Genomic DNA, 25,887 nt, shown 5'->3' with positions numbered 1-25,887 from the left:
ATTTGAAAAAAAATGTATTACATAAAGTTATTGAACTCAAGTTTTATTCATCTGCTCATAGCTTTCAGGCATCTTTTGGGCAAGTCGTGTACGCATGCTTAGACCACTCCATTTCATGAACCTGAAGCACCAGTCCTCCTTTGAAATCAGTAACTTCTTTTTCATTAGCAATTCTTCTTGCCTCATGCTGAACCATCTTTTTGGACACAGGAATTCCAATTGCCCTTTGTTCTTCAATCCATATCTTCAATTCCCTCTCTAAATCAGATCATTTTGCTGACTTGCCTCTCATGGCCTTCTGCTGTGGCGTTTTCAGTAGGGTTTCTTCTTCCCATAGCCAGTCTCAGATTGTTTTCTCAGTTGGAGGAGGACCAAACTTACCTTCAGCAGCATGATTTCCATTTACTTTTGCAAACTGGATCACTTTTAACTTGAATTCAGCACTGTATGAAAGTCTTTTCTGAGCCATTTCTGGGCAGAACGTGGCAAAATGTAACCTAATATACTGCTAACAAATGTGAAACAATGAGCGCAAAGACAACAAGCATGAAAAAGCAGGAAATGCAAGTAAAAAAATCTACAACCACTGCATAAGACGCACCCAGTTTTTAGACCCCAAATTTTTTGGAAAAGGGTACGTCTTATACATGGGGAAATATGGTAGCCATTAAATGGTGCTTGGGCAGGGACCTATTGTTGTCCAATCTATGAACTCCAGAGAGAAATGGGTTTAAGGTTTGGTCTTTGGCTTTCCTTCTCTCTGTCTCTCTGTCGGTGTTTCCCATGGAGAGGCCGCTATGTCTTCGCTGGCACCATGCCTGCCCTCAGACCCCTCTTGAAGCCTAAAATTGTCAAGAAGAGGATCAAGAAGTTCATCCGGTACCAGTCTGACAGATATGTCAAGATCAAGAGAAACTGGTATAAACCAAGGGGCATTGACAACAGGGTGCAAAGACGATTCAAGGGCCAGATCTTGATGCCCAATATTGATTATGGAAGCAATAAGAAGACAAAACACATGCTACCAAGTGGATTCAGGAAGTTTTTGGTGCACAGTGTCAAAGAGCTCGAGGTGCTCCTGATTTGCAACAAATCTTACTGTGCTGAGATTGCTCACGATGTTTCTTCTAAGAATTGGAAAGTTATTGTTGAGAGAGCACCTCAGCTCACCAATCCAAATGCTAGACTGAGGAGTGAAGAAAAGGAGGAAAAAGATTTGCACATTTTATTTGTGTTAAATAAATCCTCAAAATACTTAAAGAAAAAAAAAGGTTTGGTCTTTGAGAAAGAAATCTAGCCAGTAAACCCCAAGTTAACTAGGCAGCTTTTGGTCATCAAAATTTATCTTCCTTTGCAGAGGAGAGGCAGAGGCAGTTTCTTCTTTTGCAATGTGTCTAATGTGGAAATATGTTTTACATGATTGCACATGTATAACCTATATCAGATTGCTTGGGGAGGGAGAAGGGAAAGAGGGAGGGTAAAAAATTTGGAATTCAAAATCTTTCAAAAAATGAATATTGAAAATTGTCTTTACACATAATTGGAAAAAATAAAATACTAATCAAATAAAAACTATGGCTCCTGTCAGCCCAAATTGAGGTAAAAATTCTCAGCACTTTATTTTTGCTCTGAGCCAAAAATTTGCCTTATGTTATACCTACAAGTTTCTTGGTTACGATTACTTTCTGGTATAACACAAGAGAATAGAGTTTAAGATGTAATTTGACCCCGAAAACCATATCTCAAATCATAGAAAAAATTTGACCAGATTCCTAATTTTCCACCTCCCTAGTGTCCTTTGAACTGACTTAAGGAGTGCCATTAAATTAGGAAATTTTATTTTAATTTTAGTTTTAAAATAAATTTACTACAAGTTCTTTTAAAGTGAGGGGGTTCCCTCAGCAGGTATTAGGTTCTCCCCACCACAGCTCCGCTAGATGTTTTCAACAAAACTTTATAACCATTTGTTACATACAGTGTGTTGTAGAGAAAATTATTGTTCAGGTATGGGTTGGCTGTTGAGATTTCTTTTCCAACTCAGTTTTCTGTGAAATTATACAATACTGGTTATAGAAATTCTAAGCAATCATTTGATGAGCTGTGTAACTGGAGTTTGACTTTTGGACACCAAACTGTGAATCGTTATGTCCCTTATAATAGAAATTTTTGTCCTCTACAAAATTCCTAGAAAGAAAACATACATGGATATCCTGCTCCCCTCCCCCATTTATTGTACTTGATAATTTAATACAAATTGACTGGTTCACATAAAAATATTAAACTTAATCTTAGGAGAAATGCTGTTGAAATTGGGAAGACTGAAGGAAGCTGGTGAAATATTCAAAGACTTGATTGATCGGAATGCTGAAAACTGGAATTACTATGAAGGCTTAGAGAAAGCTCTGCAACCTCGTATGTAATAAATTTATTTTCACTGCTTTTAAAATGTTACTGTTTTGAACAATAACCTGTAAAACTCCATTATTGGACCCTAGAGAACAACACATTTTAATGGTATTTTTTAATATTGAGGCTTTCTTTTTTTCGGTTTTGTAAATTCATGTTAATAAATGTTTAAATATCCTTGAATTTTAAGGAAATATTTTAAGTGTTAAATGCTTTAGAGAGAATTAAAAATTACCTTTTAGATAACACATTGTATAACATTAAAGTGTTACTAATTGATGGTAAAGATACAACTTTTTCATGAAAAATAAGTACAAGATGTTTATAAAGTATTGTAGTTTCATATGTTTCAGGTTCATAGAATAATAGCAAGAGCTCTCATTATTTGTGGCACTTTCAATTTTATAACCAACTGTTCACATAATAACCCTGGAATAGATTCTGTAAATATTATCCTTGTTTTACAGATGAAGAAAATTAAAGCCAGAGAAATTAGGATTTGCTCAAAGTTATAAACTCTGCTAATAATTAGCTGCTATAGAAATGGTCAGAGGATATTAGGCTAAATTCATTGAACATACTGTTCAAATGTCAATGAACATAACTTCTTAAGTTTGGTTCTTGAAGTAGTTTTATCCCTTTCCATCTTATTTCTCTATTAACTTTATCTTCAAAGACAATTTTCTCAACTTCAGTAGAGATAAAATTTACTTTTTGCTATCAGAATTTCTAAATTAGTAGGTCTAAACTAATGAGTTTTTATTGTCTTTAGTCCTGTAGTTAATTTACTTGTACTTAATTTTACTTGTATTAAATTTACCATTAAAACAGAGTTAAGGCCTACAGATTTGGAGTATGTTGTAATTTATAATGATAATGATAAGAATACACTTTCTCGTTCAACCCTGTCAAATTGGACATTTTTTTTTCTCTATTCATAGAGTGCAGAAGAAAAACATTTAGTATAATTTGTCATCATATAAACTTGATAAGCCTCATAGATTTCATGATTATCCTTCTTTAGTTTCTTCAGTTAATACTTCCTCAAATTAAATGCTTGCTGGAGTAAAGATATACACTTCTAAAACAAAATTTATCATGGGTAAATGTGTAGATATTGTGACAGAAATTGGCCCTGCCTATATAGTTCCCATACTTTAGAAATACAGCATTGGAAATAAGTTAAACAAATTTAATACGAAAGATATTATTGAAAAGTTAGTTACCCTAGTTAGTATGTTCCAAATTTATAATTTTTTTTTCAGTTAGCAAAATTGGGTGTGTTCTTTTGACTATAAATTGGTGGTTTAACCATTTCTATTCCACTTCATAAGTTTTGCAGTTCTCTTGAACAAAGTGTTCACTGTGAGCAGAGACACCTGTCTGTAATATAGCCTTTGACTCTTTTCCTTAATCAAATTGTTGATGAATTTAGAACATTGATTTGATCTTGTCTTTTTTTTTTTAACTTAACCTTCAACAAACACAAACATTTTGAATATACTAAGGAGGACAAAAAAAGAGGGATGTACGTGAGACTGAATTTCTTCCATAGTTTTTATAAAAGATATGTCAAACTTAACACAGTAGTAACAAAACTACTTGCTTGTGTCCCTTTTTACCTTGATGTTCTTCAAAATTTTTGATGTAGAGTATAAAAATCAAAGTGATATAAGATATGTGTCTGTAGTTATTTTAGGTCAGTAATTTTTATCTTTATTTCCTTGAATATTTTTTAAATTGCTGAAATGTTAACATAAATTCGTGGTGACTAATATAGTAAGTAATGATAAAGATAGCTAATATTTTTTGTGTCTAATTAGAAAATAAAATGCATTAATTTCCGTTTATCAGGATCCTATGTTACTGTAAATTTCATCAGTTTACAAAAACTAACCATACTACTTTATTTTTTAGGTATCCTTAGGACTTTTTCTCTCCCATGGTAAGTTCTGGAGCTCCAACTTGTGAAATCAAATAGGGCACTGAAATGGTTTAGTCCTGACAACATTCTAATTCTAACTATGTGACAAGGCTTTTGCTCTGGAGCTAGTGGGTAACCTTTTTTAGAATATAATCATAGCTTGGTGACAGAGATATTTTTGCTATTTTATAAGACAACGCACGGCCATATAAAGCACATTTTGTGCAATAACCTTCATAGAATTTTTGGAGTTAGCATACTTAATATTTCAAATTATCACCAGATCTTTAATAATCTGAAAGTAATTATTCTCATATGAATAACTCAGTTTTAAAATCCAACCACATTGGAGCTCCAAAACGTATTTTTGGGGGAAGAAAGAAGTCCTTCCATAATTGATATGACAGAGGTAGGACAAACCCAGGTCTTTGTGATACCCAGTACAGCCCTCTCTCTATTCTGTCAGTTGTGCCCCTTAGTGTTTTATTAGATGGACAAAAGTTCCAATGTTCTACCTTTGAAATGAAATGCAAATACATTCATGACATTTAGGAATTTTGATGCTACAAAGCCCATCCCATTAACTTTCATTTATTTCCATATAGTTTTGTGGAAGTACATTTGGTACTTAATGATTATTTATATGTTATAATGGATCGTTACTTTGCTGATAATGGAGGGCATATTAAAGAGTGAGGTAAAAACAGAATCTGTTATCTGTGTTCTATGTAAAATTGGTCCTGCTTTGGGACTTTTGGCTGTTCTTCCTGGACATAATACTATAGGTTTTTAAAGTATTGTTTATTAAGCTATTTTGGTGACATTTTAAATATTTTGGCACTACATAATTTTAAAAGTTGGTGTTGTCATAATTAAAGGTTTGTAATTCAGAAATGTAAAACTGCTGTTTATGCATTTTATTTTACTATATCTTATATGCATTGTATTTTACTATATCTTATATGTGTTGTTTATTAATAATAGGCACCTTAGAGGAAAGGCTTCATATTTATGAAGAAATAAGTAAGCGACACCCCAGAGCACTTTCACCCAGAAGATTACCTTTAAACTTTGTCCCAGGTAATATCTGGATATCTTTTAGATCACTATTGTCATTTTTCTAAATTGGCATAATTTAAAGGATTTAAGATTTTTTTTTCCCAGCTGGGCAGAGCCAGTATGGAAGCATTTTTGTACCCTATGCAAAGTTTGGAAATTGCTTTTTCCCTGCCACTATCAAGGAAAACATTGATTTTATATCTTAAAATAGTTTATTTTAATTTAGAGATGCAACAATCAATTTTCATGCTATGGCGAGTGAAATGTAAAAAATTTTTCTTTTTATACTCTAGGTTGTTGCCTACCATGTATTGTGTTAAGATTGTTTCTAGACTTCAAGATAGCTCCGTAATGTTTTCCCTTTTTTGTTTAGTCAACAAGCATTTATCTGAGTGCTTTCTATGTGCCAGGTAACTATGCAAACTTTGGGGTTACAAAGAAAGACAAAAACCCAATACCTGTCCTCAAGGATCTGACCTTCTAATGGTGTAATTACAAATTCTCTTGGGAAATTTCAGTAAGATTATTATTTTTTTGTAGTAAATTGTTATATATTTCACTTTAGAATTTCAGAAATTGTGCAGAAATTTGATCGGGATTCCAAGGTTGAGACTCTTTTTTTTAAACTCTTATTTATGTACTTCTTTATTTATGTCTCTATATCTGTCTATGTGTGTCTCTCTGTAATGTAACTAAGAAAAAAACTTCCCATTTAAGAATGAAACATCTGTACCTTATTATATTCTTGGATTTGAGGTTTTCAGATCATTTAATTTTCTCTGAAGGTTATAAAGATACTATAATTGCATATTATGTTCCAGGTTTTATGAGCCACCAAAAACCTATAATCCTTTTTAAAATTGTTCTATCCATAGAACCTAGAAATAGGAGGTGTTGGTTATAATATGAAGAATGTTAATTGGCAGGAACCTCCTTTGTCAGCCATTTTATTATCAATAAAGTTTGGTGGCATGTGAGCTATAAAATTAATCACTTAGGCTCTTTTATTAGGGGTGTGTTTCTAAATCAACCTGTGTTGGCTTGGCAGTTCTTTCCTTCGTTTTAAAAATGTGAGCTTATTGTTTTTAGCTTTTCTATTAGGTAAGAAAAATAAGAACTCATTGCCAACTGGAGTAATTTTTAACACAATGTAACTAGGATTTTTTTGGCTTGGATACTGGATAGAAATTCCTTTTTGGAAGCATCTGAGTTTTATTGTTAAATATTGTTTTTGTAACTGATGGCAATTTTTTTTTTTAAAAACAAGACCCATCCTCACCTCTCTTCCCCCAGTCTTTTTTTCCTTTGGGTATTTCCAGGATACCCAGATTTGTTCTGTACTGATATCAGGATATACTTGATACGCAGTTCTTAGCTTAAAGCTTTAAAATATGTTAAAATACCTTTTCTTTTGGCAAGGAAACACACTCTAAGACCATTTTTAATAATCTGGACTCCTCAGTGGAAGTTGAAGTTCCAAATTGGTATAGTCTAGGATTGGATTATTCTTCTATTTGACATAACTATCTAACAAACCTACTTTAATAGGAGCACTTGAAGCAACCCTCCAGTGACATGTAGTAAACCCTGAAACTTCAACTGACATTTACATAGCCCTTTAAAGTTTGCAGAGCACTTTTCATGTAAGTCTTAAGTGTCAATATATATCACAACTTTGTCAGGTAGGTGCTACAATTACTAACTCCATTTTACAGATGAGGAAACTGAGGATCAGAGTGGTTGTGACTTGCACATGGTCTTCCAGACTCCTGGTCCAGCACTTTATCTGCTATACCATGGTGCCCCTTGCTGTAACACTGTCTGCTGAGGATGAATTCAGTGTGAGCTGGGGCAATTCGGGACCTTATCCGGAAGGTTTTCTTGCTGAAGGAACATTTAAAGAAAAGTAACTTAAAAAAAAAAAAGAAAAATATCAGATGTGAGAGGTAGAAAAGTCTAGTGGCTTGCACCTTATAGACAGCTTGGTGGTGAGGTTCTGGTGTCTTTAAAAATATTCTAGAGAACATACCAGAATCTTTTTGGTAAAGTGGTGCAGTGGATAGAGCACCGAATCTGGAGTAAGGAAGATCCGAGTTCAAATGTGGTCTCAGATACTTACCAGTTCTGTGATCCCAGGCAAGTCTTTTCATATCTCTTTGCCTCAGTTTCCTCATGTTTAAAATGGGGATAATAAGAGCACCTGCCTTATAGGGTGGTGGTGAGGACCACATGAGATAGTGATTGTAAAGTGCTTAGCATCGTGCCTGGCATATAGTAGGTGCTACATAAATGTTAGCTATTATCGTCATTATCATTATTATTACACCTCTTAGATTTGTTATATATTATACCTGTGTGTAAAGAAATGAAGTTTCTATGTGCTTTTATCATTTTGCCAGCATAAAACCACCCACAGTTCATTTCAAAACATTTATTATACGTCTACTATGTTTAGGGAAGGCACTACTCAGCATTGGTTATTTCAAAGACAAAAACTCAAACTCAGTCTTACATTCTACTGCTGTATTAAAATATTCACACAAACAAGTACAAAATATTTTTAGAGTAATACAAAGTAATTTCAAGAGAGCTAATTGCTAGGAAGTTGGAGGGAGATCAGGAAAAGATGTCTATTGGAGGTGGTTGTTGGGCTGGACTTTGAAGGAAGCGGCCTTCAGCTAAGCAGAGGTCAGAAGGAAATGCTTTCTGGAGATGGGGACCACTAGTACAAAGGCCTGGAGGTGGTAGATGGAAGATTGTGTACAGGCAGTGGCCTGTATGACTGGAACAGTTTATGGGAGCTGAAGAAAGAAATACTGTCCTCTTAAAACCTCGAAAGGGGAAAAAATGAAAATCATAGTAGAAATGTCTTATTTCATTGAATATGATGGGGGAGGGTATGAAGAAAGTTTTGAAGGTCTTTCTCTAGGTTTAAAGAGATTGAAGGTAGGATGTATTCCAGAAATTTGTACAACAAAGGTCCTAGGAATCCTTTCCTTCCACATTTCTATTATGTGGTGTGAGTAATCTTGAGGGTAAAGAATTTCAAAATGGAATCCTAAGTGACTATTACTCTGTGGGACAGAATTTTATGTGGATAGAAATAGTCTGATTTAAAAAAATTATTTGTTATCTTTCAGTAGTTATTGTAGAGAAATTTTTAGAGAAATATTTCAGTGAAATTTCCCAATCTCTTGAGCAGAATGAATGAAATTAAGTCCGAACACTTTGAGTATGCAATATTCAAGTGAACTATTGGTACAAAATACTATGTTTTGTGAGACAAGGATTGCCAAAGAAGCATATAATGAATTCAGTTGCCTAGACAAAACGATATAATGGAACCCAAGTATTAGATGAAAAAAGACTTAAGGAGATAATTTGTCTTTTTAAAAAGTTATTCTTTGTGGCATGCTTATAAGTATTAATTCAGTAACAAGTAAAACCGTGTAAATAGCTATCAAATGAAATGCTTGACTCTTGAGGTGAGGTCTATTTACTGTCATCCTCATCATAAGGCCTTGTTTAATAAGTTTATGCCTTGAGTAAATATAGATACCTTCTCAAGTACTGATATGTGCAAACACGCTTGAAACAATTGGGAGAATGGCTGATAATGAGGTTTAGATTAAGTGGCAAAACAGGAATGTTTTTAGGTGATGGGATTGGGTGATGGTGAGTACTTCCTCTTTGACTATAATTTTATAATTTAAAGAGGAGAGGGTATTTGACTCCTTTCTCCAATTTTACTCTAGTTTATATCTTCATGCTTCATTTCATCCTGTAGTGACCTATGTTTTCATCTAGGTCATATGAATCATTTTTATGGAAAAAAACAAACTGAACACAACCAATTAGTGGATGCTGAATTGACACATTTATGGCAGCAAACTCATAGTATCTTTGATTTTTATTTATCAAATCTCATTACAAGTCTCTTCATCTTTATAACATTAGAATTAGTTTTGCTTCTGTAAGGTGACAGAACCCTTGTTTTTATTAGATTTGCCATTTATATAAAAATAAAGACTGAACAATTAAACAAAGAACCTTTAAAGTGTCCAAACCAATGTTGGGGAAAATACTCAGTCATCTTTTGTTATAGAGTTGGATTAATCAGGATCTTTGCCACTGCTGTTCCTCTCCTAACTACATTTGGATGATTTAACTTCTTAGTGGCAAAATGTGGTCAAGAAAATAAAAAGAGATATAAAAAGAAAAATATGATATAAATGGTTAGTAAATATGATAAAATTTAGTTGCAGAAGATGTTAAAACAACTTTTTGATTTTTGTTCCTTGTTATTGTGAATAATTGAGAGTTGATCTAGGAATTTTAAGTAAACTCTCATCAACCAAGTTTTATGATTTGAGTGAAGAGTGAAGATAAAACAACAAAGGAGTACTAGTCCAGTAGAAAAGCGAGTGATATATTAACTACATGAAGGAAAGCATTTATGGAAAGCAGAACCTTTAAGAAACTTAATATCTAGTCTTTGCCATTTTGATTAGAGAGATGTGAATTCTTGATCTGGCCACTACACAGTACTGTTGACTCTTGCTTTTGTATCACATTATTATTTAGTTTAAGGAGTCATTTAGTTTAAGCATATATTTGAGCATGGTAGCGTTAGAGTTTTCAAAGAGGGAAGGTGAAAATTTAAATTCAGAGTGAAATTTTGGATAAATTACGTGTTTTCTGCATTCCGTTTAACAGACATATTTTGGATGTGAAAATTTATTTCAGTTCCTACAATATTTAAGGTACTGTGCTAGGCCTTAGGGTGCCGTGACAAAAAAAAAAACCTTCATTGGCCTCTATGAGCTTACATTTTACTGACAGTGGGGAAACATGACATATGTACATAAGTATGTATAATTCAGGTTAATTTGAGAGGTGGAAGACACTAACTACTGGAGGAATTGGGGAAGGCTTTGTGTTAGCTAAAGATGAGCATTGTTGATTATATAAAAGCAATTTATGGGAGATTAACATTTAATGAATTTTAAAAAATATTTTATATTCTGATATAGATGTAGATGTATTTCTTTCATCAGCTCCTGAAACTAGCTACCTTGTCCTTTCAGTTATTTGTGAAACTTAATACATCTTTATCTTGAGGTTAAAGCTCTTCTTTCATAGGTAATATTACCAAAGGATTACCTTATTTCATAGATGTGGATAATGAGCCCTAGAAAAATGAAGGGATTTTGATAAGAACATGCAAGAGCTGCTAAGTAGCAGAGAGAGAATTTGCATCTTTGCCCTTTCATGCTAAAGCCAATATAATTTTCACTAGGCTGTATTTTTTTGTTTAGAATTTCTTCATATAGCCATTAGGGTTCTACATTTAATTGATTTATATAGTTGTTTAAAGTGAATCGTATATTTTAATTTTGGATAATAGTAATAAATACTGTTTAGCATAAAAGGAAATTTTTGATTATTATTGCCTTTCCTTATACTTCTGGAGTATAATTTTGAACATAGTTAACACTGAGTTATATGCTTTTTGGATTCCCTTCAATGACATGGTACTATTTTCCGCTTGTTTATAGGGTTCCTGAATAGTTTATATACTGTATTGTATTCATAGTTAGAGAGGGTTGTAGGTGTATTATGAGCCTTTCTTAACTGAAAAAACCTTATTATAGAGCTCATCTTTGTTTGAAGTACTGCTTGAAGAAAACTTGTTGATCTTTTGATGCAGGAAAAAAATTAAGGATAGCTGATACTGTTGATGAGTGAAAGAGATTGCCATTCTTTTTTTAGTAACAGATAGAAATGATTCTGAAATTTTTTTTCTTTTTAGTTTTATTTTCATTATTAAAATCTAAACACTGATCATTTTAAGAGTTGTTTACAACAATTGAAGTTTAACAAAATACACTTTTGTTTCTAGGTGAAAAATTTAGAGAACTAATGGATAAGTTCCTGAGGGTTAACTTCAGTAAAGGCTGTCCACCCTTGTTTACCACTTTGAAATCTTTATATTACAATACAGAAAAGGTAAAATTTGGTATTATTTCAGTTTTGATATGGTCTTTGTACTAACTTAATTAAAATTATTATAGAAACTATTTCCCAGTAATTTAAACAAATTATAGTTTAACAATTTCTTCTTATAATGTATTAGTTTATCTGATTTTTATCCTGTCAACACATGGACTGAAGATGTACACTTGGATAGTATATTTAAAATGCAAAGTAATTGTTAATCTCATGTAAAATAAAGGGACTTCTAAGCATATGTAAGATTTAAAAAGCTAAATCCTTTCTTGTATGTGCATACTAATTCTAGTGAGTTTATAGTTTGAGACATTAATATGATTTTGATTAAAAGATATAACCATTAATTTACCCGCTGTTTTACTGTATCTTTAATTCCAGCTTATACTACATTCATATTTGTTGTGCATGCTACTGGATTTATAGTAGGGACATGTAGGGGACAGAGAGAGAGAGAGAATGTGTGTGGCTAATTTGCCAACAAAGTATTACTCTTTGAATAGTGATAGGCTTTATCAATGCTAACGTATATTGGGAGAGGGACTTTTCCTACACCAATTAAATAACAGGTTCAGATAAAAAAAATCCTAGAAATAGGCTAGGTTTATTAAAAATTAAGTTAGATTTTTAGCTTGACCTTAATGTCAAGGTATATCAGAATGATTTGCTTTTCTCTCTGTGTGTGTGTGTGTGTGTGTGTGTGAGAGAGAGAGAGAGAGAGAGAGAAAAGGTAAATTGCACCTAAATTTTATATTAAATTGGTAGAAAACTTATGTTCACATTCCATTATTTTGCCTTCTATTTATTACCTTCCTCAAACTCGAATTCTTTTTGAAATGACAGCCTTTTAAAAAATCTGTTAGTTGATGAGACAAGTGTTGTAATAGAGCTGTCAAGGAAAAGTTAATTAACTTTTTCATCTTTTAATCTGGTATCCTTCCATCATATAAGTTTGTAATTATTAGAATTTTGGAATTAGACTTGCTTTTAGATGTGTTGATAAGTGTAGCTTATTGGTTTCTCCTTTGAACCTTAAAGAATTTATCTTACCACGGTGGATTATACAGGCAAATTAAATGGAAATTTTTTTGTCTTTAAAAATGAAGCCTCTTAATTGTGGCAGTTTTTGTTTGAGTACTTCAGATAAGATGATGAAATTCAATTTACCATTAAATTAACTAGTAAAAGTGGCTTATACGTATATAGTTTATATTTCCTCTATTAAAAACCATCAAAGTGTGTATATGTGGTTTGATCCTAACGTTTCAGCTACCGTTTCACTGAGTTCAGTGAATAGTTGTTCTACATATCTTGCTAAATTTCTACCAATGGTTCTTTCTCCAAGCTATTATATTTTTTATTAAAACAATTCCATTAATTTTGGAAAAATCAGGGGAAATTTTTAGAAATAATAGAGAATTTTACACACACACACACACACACACACACACACACACACACACAGAATGCTATTTTGTACATTAGTAAAATATATTACCAGCAGAGAGTAAAGTGGTAATTCTTGATTTACTTATTTCAGACCTTTATATGGGAGCAACTTATACTTTTTTGGCATAGTACTTAGGCTTAGTAGTAGTAGTAGTGGGCTTGAAGTCAGGAGAACTGGACCTAAAACCTGTTTTAGAAGCTTCTTAGCTATGTGGTTATAGGCAAGTCACAATTTTCTTCAACTGTAAAATATGGATAATAATTCTTGGCGTGACTGGCTTCAGGATTGGTGTGAGAAAAGAGCTTTGCAAACAATAAAAGTATTGTATAAATGTGAGTTGATAATAATAACTCCCCCTCTCCATTCTTTCTCTCTCCCTCTCTCTCTCTCTCTCACACACGCACACATATATTCTTACATTTGACTAAAGATATATAGATCAGTAATATGTAAACACACTACTTGCCAGAGAATTTTTTTTTAGTAAAAAGTAAGGCTCTGTATCATTCATGAGAAGTTAGTGTGAATTGCAGAAAATGAAGTATAACCTGTAGAAACTCAGTGCAGTAGTGGATCAGAAATTTATCACTATGAAAAGAGGTAAAAATTGTTGAGGAAAAAATTTGCAATAAAGTAAATTAAAGATTTAACAAATTTTTTTGCCTTTTAAAAAGGAAGAATATTAATGTTAATAATATATATATATTCACATTATAATGAGTAATTGACTTTTAGTTCATTATGGGATATTTAAAAGAGGGATCGATCCTAAAACCAGAATTTGAAGACAGAATTGGGAAGGATAATTCAGTGTTTCATTAAAGTCTGATAGTATAAAGATGGAAATAAGTCAGTTGAAGTGGTGATAAAATGAGGTTTTTAATGACATTAAGTTTGAAATGAGTTATAAACATATTCTTAAAAATGTTCAGAATTTGTCATTTTGGTGCATAAGTTGTAAAGAGAGAAGTCAGTTGATTTTGAAGCTCTTATTCTTCTCATACAGAGTGAATCCAATAGTGTTTTTGAGTAATGAGAAAGATTTATATAAGTTTGTCAGATTTCAGTGTAAAATGATAGCAAAATAATGTACATGTAGCTAGATATTACTGATGTGATAGAGATGAATTTTTCTGTCATATAATGATTTTTAAGTAGATATTTGTCAGTGACCTCTTAGGAAATCTAAACTTTGAAAAAATAAAGCCTTGAGATTTAGGTATCTTTTGATCCGATTCCAGAATAAAGAAGTAATTGATCTGTAGTAATAGAACTTAGTAATAGTGAAGAAAATATAGAAAGCACTATTTTGATTTAAAAGACAATCAGTTCAACAAATACTTATTAAATGCCCACTATGTGCCAAGATGTTATGAAGACTGAAACAATATTCCTTGCCCTCAAGGAGCTTATATGCTGTTTGGGTAAATGTAAAGCTAAGTATACGGAAAGTAGTATTTGGATCAAGAGAGTACTGTCAACTGGGAACATCAGTAAAGGCTTTACCTAGGAGGTGGTACCTTAATTAATCATTTTTAAAAATCCAATTTTATTTTATTTTCAGTTTAGAATTCTCTCCCACTTTATCCTCCTCCCATTGAGGAAACAGGAAAAACAAAACCCATTAAAAATATGCACAAATTTGTATTGAACAAAACAATTTCTTGCATTATCCATTTCCAAAAAAAGTGCCATAGTCATCTCTTTGTGTCTATCACCTCTCCTATCTGGAAGTGGATAGCATGTTTGATCATGAGCTTTCAGCAATGGTGATTTTTCATTGTATTGACCAGATGTCCTTAATCTTTTAAAGGTGTTCGTCTTTGTTTACAACATTGTTGTATGTATTTTTCCCTTGGTTCTGCTCACTCCACTTTGCATCTGTTCATACAAGTCTTCCCAGATTTTTCTGAAACCATCCCCTTCATCATTTCTCAATATAGTCTTCCATCACATTCATATACCATAATTTGTTTATCTGTTCCCCAATTGATGAGTATCCCCTCACTTTCCAGTTCTTTTCCTCCATGGAATGTGTTGCTGTACATATAGGTCCTTTTCCTCTTTCTTTCATCTCTTTGGGGTATAACTTAGATACTACTGGGTATTCATAATTTGATAGGTTTTCAGGCGTAGTTCCAAATTGCTTTCCAGAATGGCTGGACCAGTTTATAATTCAACCAGAAGTACATTAATGTGCCTGTTTTTGCCACAGCCCCATCATTATTTTCCATTCCATTTTTGTTATCTTTGACAGTCTGATGGATGTGAGGCGTGCACCTCAGTGTTGTTTAAATTTGTATTTATCTGTTGGTGAGAGCATTTTTCCCATGTACTACTGATAGCTTCATTTCTTTCTTTGAAACTGTTTCTTCATATTCTTTGTCCATTTATCAATTGGTGAATGACTCTTATAAATTTGACTCATTCCTTATATCTTAAAAATGAGACCTTTATCAGACTGAATTGAACCTTGAAGGAAGTTGGAGGATTCTAAGAAGCAGAAGTGAAGAAAGAATGCATTGTATGAGGGTACTAGAATGTGTGCAAAGGCATGTGACGGGAGATGGCGTATCAAGTTTAGGGAACAATTAATAGAAAAGTTTGTGTTATTGTAATAGCTCTACCAAAAATTTGTCTTCTGTAAAAATTTTGTCCCTATTTTGTTATTTTGTTTAATATTTGCATTTTCTGACTATGCAACCAGGCTTTTTATGGTAAAGCAGCCTGAGAATATGTTAGGATGCTATCTATATATGTAGCTGCCAACTTCTTTGGAAAAATATTTGTTTTTGTTTATTGAGCTTCCTTTATGATTCTTAGAATTTTGAACATATTAATGGTATATATTAAAGTAAACTATTAAGATGTAATCTCAAAGAATAAAAGAGGGAAAAAATTTGATCCCATTTGTTACTGCCACATATTTAGAAACTGCTATCCTATAATATTTAGTTTAATAATTATATGAGTAAATAAAATGCCATAGTTTATTAAATTTTATTTAAATTTGTATAGCTGTTATTTGATTTTAAAATGTGTAGCATATTTACAATTGTAGCATAAATGAGAACATTTAGCTACCTAAAATATACTTAAATGGATAGTCCTGTTATATTAAAATAATGATAAGTTATACATAGTACATTTGGAAAAATGCAAATATACTTGTTACCAATAATCTCATTCAGGACTTAGCTATTCCAGGACAATTCTAAAGGACTCCTGATGAAAAATGCTATCCACATCCAGAGAAAGAACTGATGGAGTTTGAATGCTGTTCGAAGCATACTATTTTTCACTTTATTTTTTATGCTTTTTTTCTTTGGGTCTGTGCTTTCTTTCACAACATGACTATTGTGGAAATATGTTTTACATGATTGCACATGTACAATCCATATCAGGTTGCTTACCATCTTAGGAAGAGGGAAGGGAGGGAGGAAGAAAATTAGGAACTAAGAAATTTTTCAAAATGAGTATTAAAAATTATCTTTACATGTAGTTGGGGAAAAATAAAATATATATTTTTTGAGCCAATGTTTTATCATTTTTATTTAATATTTTAGTTTTCGGTGTTGATTTCCACAAGATTCTGAGTTACAAAATTTTTCCCCATTTCTACCCTCCCCCCATTCCAAGATGGCAGATATTCTGATTGCCTCATTCCCCAGTCAGCCCTCCCTTCTGTCACCCCATTCCCCCCCATCCCCTTTCCCCTTACTTTCTTGTAGGGCAGGATAGTTTTCTATGCCCCATTCCCTATATATCTTGTTTCCCAGCTGCATGCAAAAAACAACTTTTTTTTTTGAGCATCTGCTCAAATTCTCTCCCCTCTTCCCTTCACACCCACCCTCCCTAGGAAGGCAAGCAGTTCAACATAGATCACGCATGTATCATTATGTAAAACACTTCCACAATGCTCATGTTGTGAAAGGCTAACTATATTTCCTTCCATCCTATCCTGTCCCCCTTTATTCAGTTTTCTACCTTGACCCTGTCCCTTTTCTAAAGTGTTTGCTTTTGATTACCTCCTCCCCCTATCTGCCCTCCCTTCTATCATCCTCCCTTTTTTGTCACCTTTCCCCTTCTTTCCTGTGGAGTAAGATACCCAATTGAGTGTGTATGTTATTCCCTCAAGTTGAATCTGATGAGAATAAGATTCATTCATTCCCCCTCACCTGCCCCCTCTTCCCTTCCAACAGAACTGCTTTTTCTTGCCACTTTTATGTGAGATAATTTACCCCATTCTATCTCTCCCTTTCTCCTTCTCTCAATATATTCCTCTCTCACCTCTTAAATTTATTTCATTTTTTTAGATATCATCCCTTCATATTCAACTCACCCTGTGCCTTCTGTCTATATGTATGTATATTCCCTTCAACTACACTAATACTGAGAAAGGTCTCATGAATTACACACATCATCTTTCCATGTAGGAATGTAAACAAAACAGTTCAACTTTAGTAAGTCCCTTATGAATTCTCTTTCTTGTTTACCTTTTCATGCTTCTCTTGATTCTTGTATTTGAAAGTCAAATTTTCTGTTCAGCTCTGGTCTTTTCATTGAGAAAGCTTGAAAGTCCTCTATTTTATTGAAAGTCCATATTTTGCCTTGGAGCAGGATACTTAGTTTTGCTGGGTAGGTGATTCTTGGTTTTAATCCTAACCCCTTTGACCTCTGGAATATCATATTCCAAGCCCTTTGATCTCTTAATGTAGAAGCTGCTAGATCTTGTGTTATCCTGATGGTGTTTCCACAATATTTAAATTGTTTCTTTCTGGCTGCTTGCAGTATTTTCTCCTTGACCTGGAAACTCTGGAATTTGGCAACAATATTCCTAGGAGTTTTCTTTTTGGGATCTTTTTCAGGAGGCAATCGGTGGATTCTTTCAATTTCTATTTTACCCTCTAGTTGTAGAATATCAGGGCAGTTCTCCTTGATAATTTCTTGAAAGATGATATCTAGGCTCTTTTTTTGACCATGGCTTTCAGGTAGTCCAATAATTTTAAAATTATCTCTCCTGGATCTGTTCTCCAGGTCAGTGGTTTTTCCAGTGAGATATTTCACATTGTCTTCCATTTTTTCATTCCTTTGTTTCTGTTTTATAATATCTTGATTTCTCACAAAGTCACTAGCTTCCACTTGCTCCAATTTAATTTTTAAGGTGGTATTTTCTTCAGTGGTCTTTTGGATCTCCTTTTCCATTTGGCTAATTCTGCCTTTCAAGGCATTATCCTCTTTGGCTTTTTGGAGCTCTTTTGCCATTTGGGTTAGTCTATTTTTTAAGGTGTTATTTTGTTCAGTATTTTTGGGGGTCTCTTTTAGCAAGTCATTGACTTGTTTTTCATGGTTTTCTTGTATCACTCTCATTTCTCTTCCCAATTTTTCCTCTACTTCTCTTACTTGCTTTTCTAATTCCTTTTTGAGCTCTTCCATGGCCTGAGACCAGTTCATGTTTTTCTTGGAGGCTTTTGATGTAGGCTCTTTGACTTTGTTGACTTCTTCTGGCCCTATGTTAAGATCTTGTCACCAAAAAAGGAATCTAGAGTTTGAGTTTGAGTCTGCTTTTGAGTCTGAGTCTGTTTTCGATGGCTGTTCATGTTCCCAGGCAACTACTTGACCCTTGAGCTTTTTGTCAGGGTGTGACTGCTTGTGGAGTAGAGAGTACTTTGTCCCAAGCTTTAGGGTCCAAGCACGGCTGTTTTCAGAGCTACTTCTACTCCACTGTCACCGCAGGCTGTGTCACAGCAGCGCTCCTCCTCCTGCAAGAACCACCAACCAGGACTGCAATTCAGATCCAAGCAGGGCACAGCAAGAGAATCTGCCTTTGTGTCCACAAAGTGCTCCTTGCACTCCCGCTCTGATCTGCTGCTAGATTCCTCCCACCATGTGAGCGAGGGACGTGGGAAGACGCTAATGCTGGAGCTCCGGAAGCAGCCTCAGGAGCTTCCTGCTGCTGCCACTGCTGCCACCACTGCACCACCTCTGCTACCCCCAGGACTGGTGGCTGGACTGCTCTGAACTCCATCCCACAGTTTCCCACTGACCTGCTCTTTGGCGTTTGTGGGTTGAGAAGTCTGGTAACTGCCACAGCATAATGATTCATGTCCCTAAGGCCAGTTCTGGCTGGCTGACTCCCGGTCTGGTCTGTCCTGGCGTGGCCCCTGCTGGGCTGCATTCTGCTCCCAGCATCATGCGATAGACCCTTCCTCGCGACCATCTAGGCTCTCCTGGGCTGGAGACCTGTTTCCCTCTGGTATTTTGTGTGTTCCGCAGCTCTAGAATTTGTTCAGAGCCATTTTTTTACAAGTTTTTGGAGGGATTTGGGGGAGAGCTTAAGCAAGTCCCTGCTTTCCAGCTGCCATCATGGCTCCACCCCCAAAATAAAATACTTTAAAAAAATGTCATTCAGATTTAGAACTGTTAGTTTTCTAGGCCTAAATCTGTTTCTTAGTGTGTTTTTTTTCCACTGCTTTGTTTTCTTTTGCCTTAAACATTTTTAGCCCTATTTAATGAACTCTTCATTTTAAATTTTTGTAGTAAAAACAATTTAATATACATGTCTCAATTTTAGTGATTTCGACAGTTATTGTTTATCTTTTTTTTTTTTTTTTGGAGGGAGGAAGGCAAGGCAGTTGAGATTAAGTGACTTGCCCAAGGTCACACAGCTAGTAAGTATAAAGTATCTGAGGCTGGATTTGAACTCAGGTCCTGCTGACTCCAGGGCTGGTGCTCTATTCACTGTGCCACCTAGCTCCCCGAGGTATTGCTTATGTTAACATTTACTGAATTATAATACTAGCATGGGAGGAAGCATGGTGTAATGTAAAGGTGTCAAACTCAACTGAATATGACCTGAACCAGATTAAAATGTAATTGGGAAATGTTTAACAAAATAAATAAAAATATAATACAACATAGATAATTTATAGTTTTCTACATTTCCAATAAGGGGCTCCAGGGATCCCTTCCTATTTGAGTTCGACACCTGTGTGTAGTATAGTGTATAGAAAGCTGCACTTGCCTTTAATACATGGGTTCTCTTTGTTCATATAGGTCTTGCCATGTTTTTCTGAAACCACCCCCCTCATCAATTCTTACACCACAAGTTGTTTGGCCATTCCCCAGTTGATGGGCATCCCCTTGATTTCCAATTATTTGCCACCAGAAAAAGAGCTGCTATAAATATTTTTGTACATACAGGTCCTTTTTCTTTTTCCTTGATTTTCTTGATACAGACCTAGTAGTGGTATTGCTGAGTCAAAGAGTTTACACAGTTTCAAAGTACTTTGGGCCTAGTTCCAATTGTTCTTCAGAATGATTGGACCAGCTTACTAGTCTAGCAAAAGTTTATTAGTGTATCTATTTTTCCCTTATCCCTTCCAGCATTTGTCATTTCTGATAGGTATGAGGTGGTACCTCAGCATTGTTTTAATTTGCCTTTCTCTAATAGTGATTTAAAGCATTTTTTCTCATGACTATAGATAGCTTTGATTCCTTCTTCTGAAAACTGCCTGTTTATATCCTTTGACCATTTATTAATTAGGGAATGGCTCTTATAAAATTTGATTCAGTTCTATACTTAGTCTATATTTGACAAGTAAGGTTTTTTTTAATCAGAGAAACTTGCTGTAAAATTTTTGATATTACTTCATTGTCTATGATACCTTTTAGCAAAATGTAGTTGTCCTCATTACCCTTTTTAGTTAGGTTTATTTTTATTTTTGCTTTGTTTGAGATCATGAGACTACTACTGCTTTTTTTAAGTTTGGCTAAAGCATATTAAATTATGCTCCAGCCCTTTATTTGAACTCTGTGTATGCCCTTCTGTTTCAAGTGTGTCTCTTCTAAACAGTATGTTGTTGAATTCTGGTGTCTAATCTATTCTGCTACATGCTTCCATTGTATGGGTGGGCTCATCTCATTCACATTCAGAGTTATGATGATCAACTTTATTTTCCTTGCCTCCCATTTTCTTGTTTCTTCTTTTCTCTCTGTTTTTATCCTGTCCCTCCTCATGTCTATTTTGCTTCTAACCACTGCTTCCCTTAATCTGCCCTCCCTTTTACCATCCCTTACCCCTTTTCTTTTATCTCCTTCTCCTCCTGTTTCCCTATTGGGTAAGTTACACACGAAATGTATGTACTTCCCTCTTTGAACCAATTCCGATGAGAGTGAGATTCAAGCACTGCCCCTCTCCCCCACATCCCCCTCTACTGTAAAAGCTCTTCCTTGCCTACTTCTTTTATGTGAAAAGTTTTTCCTCCTTCTACCTCTCCCTTCCCTTCTCCCAGTACATTTTTCTTATTCCTTCATATTTTTTTGAGAGAACATTCTGAGATAATTGACTCATATCCATGCTCTCTGACTATGTAAATTCCTTTTAACTGCTCTAATAATGATAAAGTTCTAAGAAGTTACATGTATCATCTTCCCATATAGGAATATAAACTATTTAACTTTATTGAGTCCTTTATGATTATACTTTCTTGTTTACTTTTTTATGCTTTTCTTTAGTCTTCTGTTTGAATGTCACGTTTTCTGTACTGCTCTGTTTTTTTCATCAGGAATGCTTGAAAGTCCTCTGTTTCATTAAATATCCCCCTCTCCCCCCCACACAAAGGATTACACCCAGTTTTGCTGGATAGATTATTCTTGATTGTAATCCTAGTTCTTTTGCCTTCCAGAACATCATATCCCAAGCCCTCTGCTCCTTTAATGTGAAAGCCACTTAATCTTGTGTGATTCTGACTGTGGCTCTGTGATATTTGAATTATTTCTTTCTGGGTGCTTGAGGTATTTTTTTCTTTGACTTAGGAGCTCTGGATTTGGCTAGAATATTCCTAGGAGTTTTCATTTGGGGATCTCTTTCAGGAGGTGATCAGTGGATTCTTTCAATTTCTGTTTTACCCACTGGATCTGAGGTATCAGGGCATTTGCTTTGATAATTTCTTGAAATATGATATCTAGGCCTTTTTTTTTTTAAATCATGGCTTTCAAGTAGTCCAATAATTCTTAAATTATCTCTCCTCAATCTGTTTTCCAAGTCAGTTGTTTTTCTGGTGAGATATTTCACATTTTCTTCTGTTTTTCATTCTGTTGACTTTATTTTATTGTTTCTTGATGTCTCATGGAATCATCTGCTTTTTAAGGGGTTATTTTCTTCAGTTTTTTTTTGTGTGCCTCTTACCAAAGTTGTTAATTCCCTTTTCATACTTTTATTATATCACTCTCATTTCTTTTCCCAGTCCTTCCTCTACTGCTCATATCTCTTTAATGCTTCCAGGAATTCTTGTTTGACTTGGGTCCAATTCATATTTTTTTTTGAGGTTTTATTTGTAGCTATTTTCACATTGTTGTCTTTTTAGTTTATATCTTATTCTTCCCTGCTGCCACAGAAGCTTTTTATGGTCAAATTCCTTCCTTCCTTCCTTCCTTCTTTCCTCTCTTCCTCCCTCCCTCCCTTCTCTCTCTCCCTCCCTCTGCTCTCCTCCCTCCCCACTTTCCCCTTCCCTTCTTCCCTTCCTTCTCTTTTTCTCTCTTTCTTTTTATTTCTTGACTTTGAACTTTATGTTAAAGTTGGGCTTTGCTCACCTGTAGGTTGGGAGACACTAGTTTCAGGCTTTTTTGTACTGATATTTTCACAGCTAGTTTTTGGGTCTGCAAGTTTTTGGTGTTTCTAAGGTGATGTGTTCCTAGGAGAGGTATGGTCACAGCTTTTCTGGTCTATGCTTTGTTCTTTACCCAGGAAGGGCCTCATGTCCCCTGCAGCCACAAGCGATAGCACTCTCTTTGCCTTGGAAGTGTGAATAGGGCCCTTGCTCCTCATCCATAGCACTCCTCTCAGCCTTTCAACTGCAACCTTAGAGTTACCAGTCAGTACCAGCTGTACCCAGTGCCAGCAGAGGGTCCCCTTTAATCTTTATCTGACCAGATTTTTGACCCCCTAACTTTCTCTGGGCTGAGAACTCCTGAAACTGGCCACTAGACTCTGAACAGGCTTCCACCCTGGTATTACAAACTTCTCTTGCTGATGTCCAAAGTTTTCTTAGACTGGAAAAATGGCATTTTGTTCACTCTGTTACTCCAAAATTTGATTTGTGGTGTTGTTTTAAAATTATTTGGAGGGGAATGTTGAGAAGGTTCAGCTGGGTTGCCTCTAATCTGCCACCTTGGGTCTTCCTCCTTTTGTAAGATTCTATGTTGATGAAAAAAAGGCATTTAGTATTCTAAAAAGTTACTGTACTTAGGGATACAGAGATATTTTAATGTTTTGGATTTGTCATATTTTTAAGATTTTCATGTGTTATTGAACCATACTTTATTTTTGGATTGGGTTTTTTTGAGGGGGCAGGGGACAAAAATAATAAAGTTGAACATAGTACTTTGAGCACATTTAGTAATGTTTGAGTTGGATCTCAAGATATAATTAGTATATCGATGACCTTATATGTTGAGTTTATTTATCTTTAGTCATATGACAAAGTCCCTCCATAGAATAGAAAAAGAAATTATCTACAGTATTTCCAATAATTTTTTTCATAGCTTTTTTTTTTACAATTATGTGTAAAGACAATTTTTAGCATTCATTTTTACAAGATTTTGAGTTCCAATTTTTTCTCCTTTCCTCTCTCCCCTCCCCTTTTCCTAAAATGGTAAGCAATTTTATATAGGTTATATATGTACAATCATGTAAGACATTTCCATGTCAGTCACAATTATGAAAGAAGAAACAGACCAAAAGTAAAAAAACACAAAAAAAATTAAGTAAGTGAGAATAGTATGCTTTGATCTTCTTTCAGAGTCCATCCATTCTTTCTCTGGATGTAGATAGCATTTTCCATCATGAGTCCTTTGTAATTTTCTTGGTTCATTATGTTGTTGAGAAGGGGTAAGTCATTTGTAGTTGATCATCATACAATGTTGGTGTTACTGTGCACAGTGTTTTCGTGGTTCTGTTCATTTCACTTTGTATCAGTTCATACAAGTCTTTCCAGGTTTTTCTGAAGTCTACCTACTCATCATTTCTTATTGCACAATAGTATTCCGTTACATTCATGTACCGCAATTTGTTCAGCCATTCCCCAATTGATGGGCATCCCCTCAATTTCCAATTGTTTGCCACCACATAAAGAGCTGTTGTAAATATTTTTGCACATGTAGGTCCTTTTCCCTTTTTTACGATCTCTTTGGGATATAGACCTAGTAGTGGTATTGCTGGCTCAAAATGCACGATTTAATATTTCCAATAATTTCTTGAGGTATAGACCATCTTTTATTGGCTAGCCCTGCTGGTAACAGTTCTGGCAGGCTAATGACTTAAAGGCTAAACTCTTTAATGTTTAGAGATAAATTAGATGATAGAATATATAAACAATTATTTTCATCTAGCATATTAATAATGTATCTCTTCTCAATTTTGTTATAATAATATGTGGAAATTTATTGTCACAGCTTGTATATTGGTAATTTTAGATACCTTGATGAACACTTTTGGTGTTATAAATGGTAAAATTTTTAAATATTAAAAATATATAACCTATTTTGCTCACTGATTCTTTCCTAGTGGGTATTGTATTATTTGTAACTTTGAGAATCATGTGATGAGTAATCCTCAGAATTTGAAGGCTTTGAGATTTATGTCTAATTATAATCATTTGTCTTAGAAGTCTTCATGCTTGCAACCTTTCTTTTGATTTAAATTGTTTTTCCATTTGTTATTTTTAATGTAGGTTTGAGGAACAATCAGGGTTTTTTTTGGAGGGGGAGCATTTTAAAAATGTAGATAAATACCAAGAGAAACAATTTTGGGCAATGCAAGCATGTTAATTTTATGAAAATTGCCACTTATGAAATTGAGATCAGCTGATTTAATAGGTCTTTTTTAAATTTTGTGAAATTTTATATAATTGTACATTAAGAGATCAAAGAGGACTATATTTCAGTCCTCCTAGCTTTTTTTTTTTTTAACTTAGTAGAGGTTGAATCATCATCTTTTCTGGAAAGGACCACACTTAAGTCATCAAAAATAGATTTCATAATACTATTTCTAGTATTATGTAACTTTGTTTTTGAGGTCTTAATAAAGCTTATGCCATGTTTAACCCTTTGGGAATAATTTAATAACTGCTTATTGTTTGTTGTAGTAAAATAAAAGTCTTGTTAGAGTATTCTGCCCATGAGAACCAATTTGTAGGCTTAACCTCTTTATGGATTTTGCATAAGATCATAGTTGTGAAAACCCATTTTAACAATTCAAAGCATTGTATATGTACAGGATTAAAACCTCTGAAGTATTAGAAAATCTTTTTTAGGGTTGCTGACTCTTCCTAACCCTCCAGAGCCATCTTGAAAATCTTTCTTTGGTCAGCTGGATGATGAATGAGAAAGTAGATACATCAGTATAATCTGTCATCACTCATACTAAAGAGAAAGCTCTCAAAAGACAGTGTCTGCCGATGAGTGAGTTGCTAGCATCATTTTTGTGTGTGCAGAGTACAGCACCGGAAACCATTTTTGTCATTTATATTCTGTTTCAGTGTCTAGTTAGTGTGTGTATGTTGAGCACAAATCTCCTAAATTTGTAGTAGATTTGTTATTATAATTTTCGTGGTTTTTTTTTTTTTTTGCCATTTCAGAAGATGTTTGTATTGAAAATCCATGTAAATGAAAATTTGTGCAAAAATGCTCGTTGGTTTAGTAACAGTAATCATAGTTTTGAAAATGAATAAAACTGAAGTTTCAAAAACGTTCTCAAGTTTTTTGGTGCATCCATAAATCTCCCATAGTTAAAAAAAAATAAATTGACTTCTCACTGGTAGAGAAAAAGTCTGAATTTACATCTGAAATATATTGAAGTTCACTCCAATCTTATGTGCTTTTCTTTCTTTTGTCAGTGAATACTAAATCTTTTAGAGTTGGAAGAGATCCTATAATAGGATCTCTGTCAAACTTTTCATGAAGTAATTCTTAAAGCCACCCTAAAAAACTGGCCAGCTACCATCCACTTAAACATTTCTAGTGATTGGATATTCATAGT

The 25,887-nt window shown here is 34.1% G+C and overlaps 2 protein-coding genes across 6 annotated transcripts in view; both read left to right on the top strand.

The window, feature by feature from the left end:
- The window catches only part of NAA16 (N-alpha-acetyltransferase 16, NatA auxiliary subunit), a 92,528-nt gene that overhangs the window by 28,374 nt on the left and 38,267 nt on the right, over positions 1-25,887 (top strand). For all 5 annotated transcript variants that reach the window (XM_036757642.1, XM_036757644.1, XM_036757645.1 and 2 more), the window contains 3 exons: positions 2,293-2,412; positions 5,315-5,410; positions 11,292-11,398. In XM_036757642.1, coding sequence (XP_036613537.1) covers positions 2,293-2,412; positions 5,315-5,410; positions 11,292-11,398 — 323 coding nt within the window. The remainder of the gene's footprint in view (positions 1-2,292; positions 2,413-5,314; positions 5,411-11,291; positions 11,399-25,887) is intronic.
- Positions 815-1,216, top strand: LOC118845968 (60S ribosomal protein L32-like; the record flags this gene model as incomplete). Its single annotated transcript, XM_036754074.1, has 1 exon — positions 815-1,216. A coding segment is annotated over exon 1 (402 nt), but the record flags the coding sequence as incomplete, so codon positions are not given.

This window comes from Trichosurus vulpecula, chromosome 4 (genome assembly GCF_011100635.1).
Source record: "Trichosurus vulpecula isolate mTriVul1 chromosome 4, mTriVul1.pri, whole genome shotgun sequence".
Taxonomy (NCBI): Eukaryota; Metazoa; Chordata; class Mammalia; order Diprotodontia; family Phalangeridae; genus Trichosurus; species Trichosurus vulpecula.
The sequence above is the reverse complement of the archived record's forward strand: the minus strand, read 5'-3'. Positions and strand labels throughout refer to the sequence as shown.